Source organism: Charadrius vociferus, unplaced genomic scaffold (assembly GCF_000708025.1).
Source record: "Charadrius vociferus isolate BGI_N301 unplaced genomic scaffold, ASM70802v2 scaffold567, whole genome shotgun sequence".
Classification (NCBI taxonomy): Eukaryota; Metazoa; Chordata; class Aves; order Charadriiformes; family Charadriidae; genus Charadrius; species Charadrius vociferus.
In genome coordinates, this window is record NW_009649304.1 from 493,905 (window position 1) to 496,337 (window position 2,433).

The window sequence follows — 2,433 nt, forward strand, 5'->3', positions numbered from 1 at the left end:
CCAGAGTTGTCGGGAGCCGGCAGGCACGGCTCCTTACTGCAAAGCCCGTTCGTGACAGCGGGGAAAAGTCCCGGCGGCGGGAGCAGAGCTTTCTGCACCGGCCCCACTACTCAGGGGTGACGTCCAGGTGGACCCGTCGTTTGAAAATCAGGTTTCCACACAAACACAGACAACATTTCTGCCCCGCACTGTCTGTCTCCTCCATGTGCTCATCAGCATGTATCGTGTGTGACATCCCCTGCGCGAACTAAAGAGAGGGGATAAATCTGTTGTCTTGCTCGGCACGAATGCTATTTCTAGCTTCCTTGGGACATAAATCATGTCGCTGCTGCTGCCTAAATGGTTAAGAAGCCTTCTGCAGAGCTCGATGCCTGCCGTGGCGGGTCAGACACGCACCGATGCTGACACGATGGAGCACATCAGCCCTCGCCCACGGGCACCTGCGAGGACAGGGACTGCCAGCCCCCCTCCCTCCTCCCGAATCTCTGCTGAGCTCTGCCCGCCCGGCGGCAGGGCACGGGCAGGATTTTTGCTGGACTCAGCTGCAGGCAGCATCCCCGGGGCACTCAGCGCTGCTGCCTTCAGCCCCGGGGCCCATCCTCCTCCAGCTCTCGCCGGTGCCCATCCAGGCGGGGCGGCTCAGCCCGGGCACCACGGGCACCCCAGGGGCTGCTGCCGGAGGGGCGGCACGGTGTGTGCTCAGCCAGCTCCAAATGAGGCCACGCTCCGCCAGCGCGGACCCGCTGCCGTGATTTAATTTATCTGAAAAGCTCAGAAGCATCGGCAAAGTGAAATGCAAAGCTCGGGGGGTGGAGAGGCTAATTTTATGCTCCATTAAAATCTCAGTTTACAACGGAGCGAGGTCAGGAGTGGTGTCACCTGATGCATTATGGACGGAGGCGAATTTACGGCGGAGCAGCCTGTCTTTAGCACCCCGTGGATTTGGGGAGACAGAGTTACCGCCATGGAAAAGTGGCTGAGATGTGCACACATCCCAGTGCGCGCCCCTCTGCCACCGCTGCCCGCTGCTGCCGGCTCCCGGGGCAACCTCCGCACCGGGGCTGGCTTCCACGGCGGCAGTCGTGCCACAGAGGTCGGCCCCCCCGTGCCCGCCGGAGGGGCGGCAGGAACGAGCTCACTGGAACTACTACTCTTTTTAATGCACTTTCTTAATGACGCGGATTAGCAGCTAATGGATTTTAATTGGATGCAAACGGTGACATGGGGAAAACGCAAGAACAAGACGCACCAGAGCGTGGAGACCGGGGACTGATGGCGTGCGAAACGTGTCAAGGCCCCTGCCCCGCTCCCAGCCTCGCCGGGCAGTGGGACGCAGCGTTTCGGGGGGAGCTGATGGAGCGCGCCTGCCTGGTCCACACCCTCCGGCTCTGATGGGTGTGCGCGGCGCCGGCACGGCGGCAGCCCTGGCACATGGTATGCTGTACCCGCACCGGCCGTGCTCACGTGCGTGCCCGCTCACGGCATTTACCCACGTCATCCCGCAGAAACAGAGCTGCAGCGCGCATACCTGCTGCCGCTGTGGTTTGCTGCAAAGCACCTGCTCCTCCGCGTGGTTTTACCCTTCAGCTGCCAGGGACGTGGCCCTGCTTCGGTGTAGGAGCCGGTTGTCAAAGCCCACCCAAAGCCAGTGCTGGCTGGAGATGGGACTTGGGCTGCCCACCCCGACGCGTACCTCGGGGCTGCCCGCGCGCCCCCCGGGGGAGGGAGGGCAGAGGGCTGGTGGCCGTGCTGGAGACAGCACCGCCGCTTCGCCCCGTCCCACCAAGGCTGAGTGCCTTTTGTGCAAATTGCCTGCCAGTGTCTCGTTGTTAAATTAATTGCATGGCATTTTAAATGCTTTGATCACCGCTGACGTTCAGGATGTACCAGTTCCCTCGTACAGTTAATTTATTACACGGCCTAAGAAAAAACTAGGTTTTTTTCCCCAGGCAGGGTATTTTTTTAGCAAGCCCGGGGCAGCCGTGCCCAAGGCTGTGGATGTTTTGCATCCTTTGCTGCCACGGGATCGGGGCCACGGTGATCCCCCCCACCGACACGCTTCTTACCTGGAGCTCAACGCCGTAGCCCGTGTAGACGGTGACGTTGTAGGTGCACTCCAGGTAGCTGTGCAGGGGCAGCGGGGGGTAGTCCGTGGAGTCGATGTAGCCCTCGGGGTCGTGGAAGCTCATGCTGCAGAGGACTGGGGGGAACACACGTCAGTGATCGCCCCGGGGAACAGCTCACCCGGCAGCTCCCTCCCCTGCCCCGGTGCTCCCGCTGCCCAAAGCCCCGCACACCCTTCCCTGCTCCAGTGGCCAACACCGCTCGAGTGCAGATTTTAGGCAGCCCCACGAATGCAGGCGGTGCTGCCGGCACTGCACGCGGAGCTGCTCCCCCTCAGCTGCTGTAACCCCCTTCCCGCGCCCCCCGGGC

General features: G+C 62.2%; 2 protein-coding genes across 2 annotated transcripts in view; both read right to left on the minus strand.

Moving 5' to 3' along the window:
- Positions 1-2,433, minus strand: part of LOC104290097 (beta-crystallin B3-like) — a 369,903-nt gene that overhangs the window by 94,469 nt on the left and 273,001 nt on the right. The gene's annotated exons all lie outside the window — the stretch shown is intronic.
- The window catches only part of SEZ6L (seizure related 6 homolog (mouse)-like), a 94,681-nt gene that overhangs the window by 26,633 nt on the left and 65,615 nt on the right, over positions 1-2,433 (minus strand). The window contains exon 2 of the mRNA XM_009889166.1: positions 2,052-2,200. Coding sequence (XP_009887468.1) covers positions 2,052-2,200 — 149 coding nt within the window. The remainder of the gene's footprint in view (positions 1-2,051; positions 2,201-2,433) is intronic.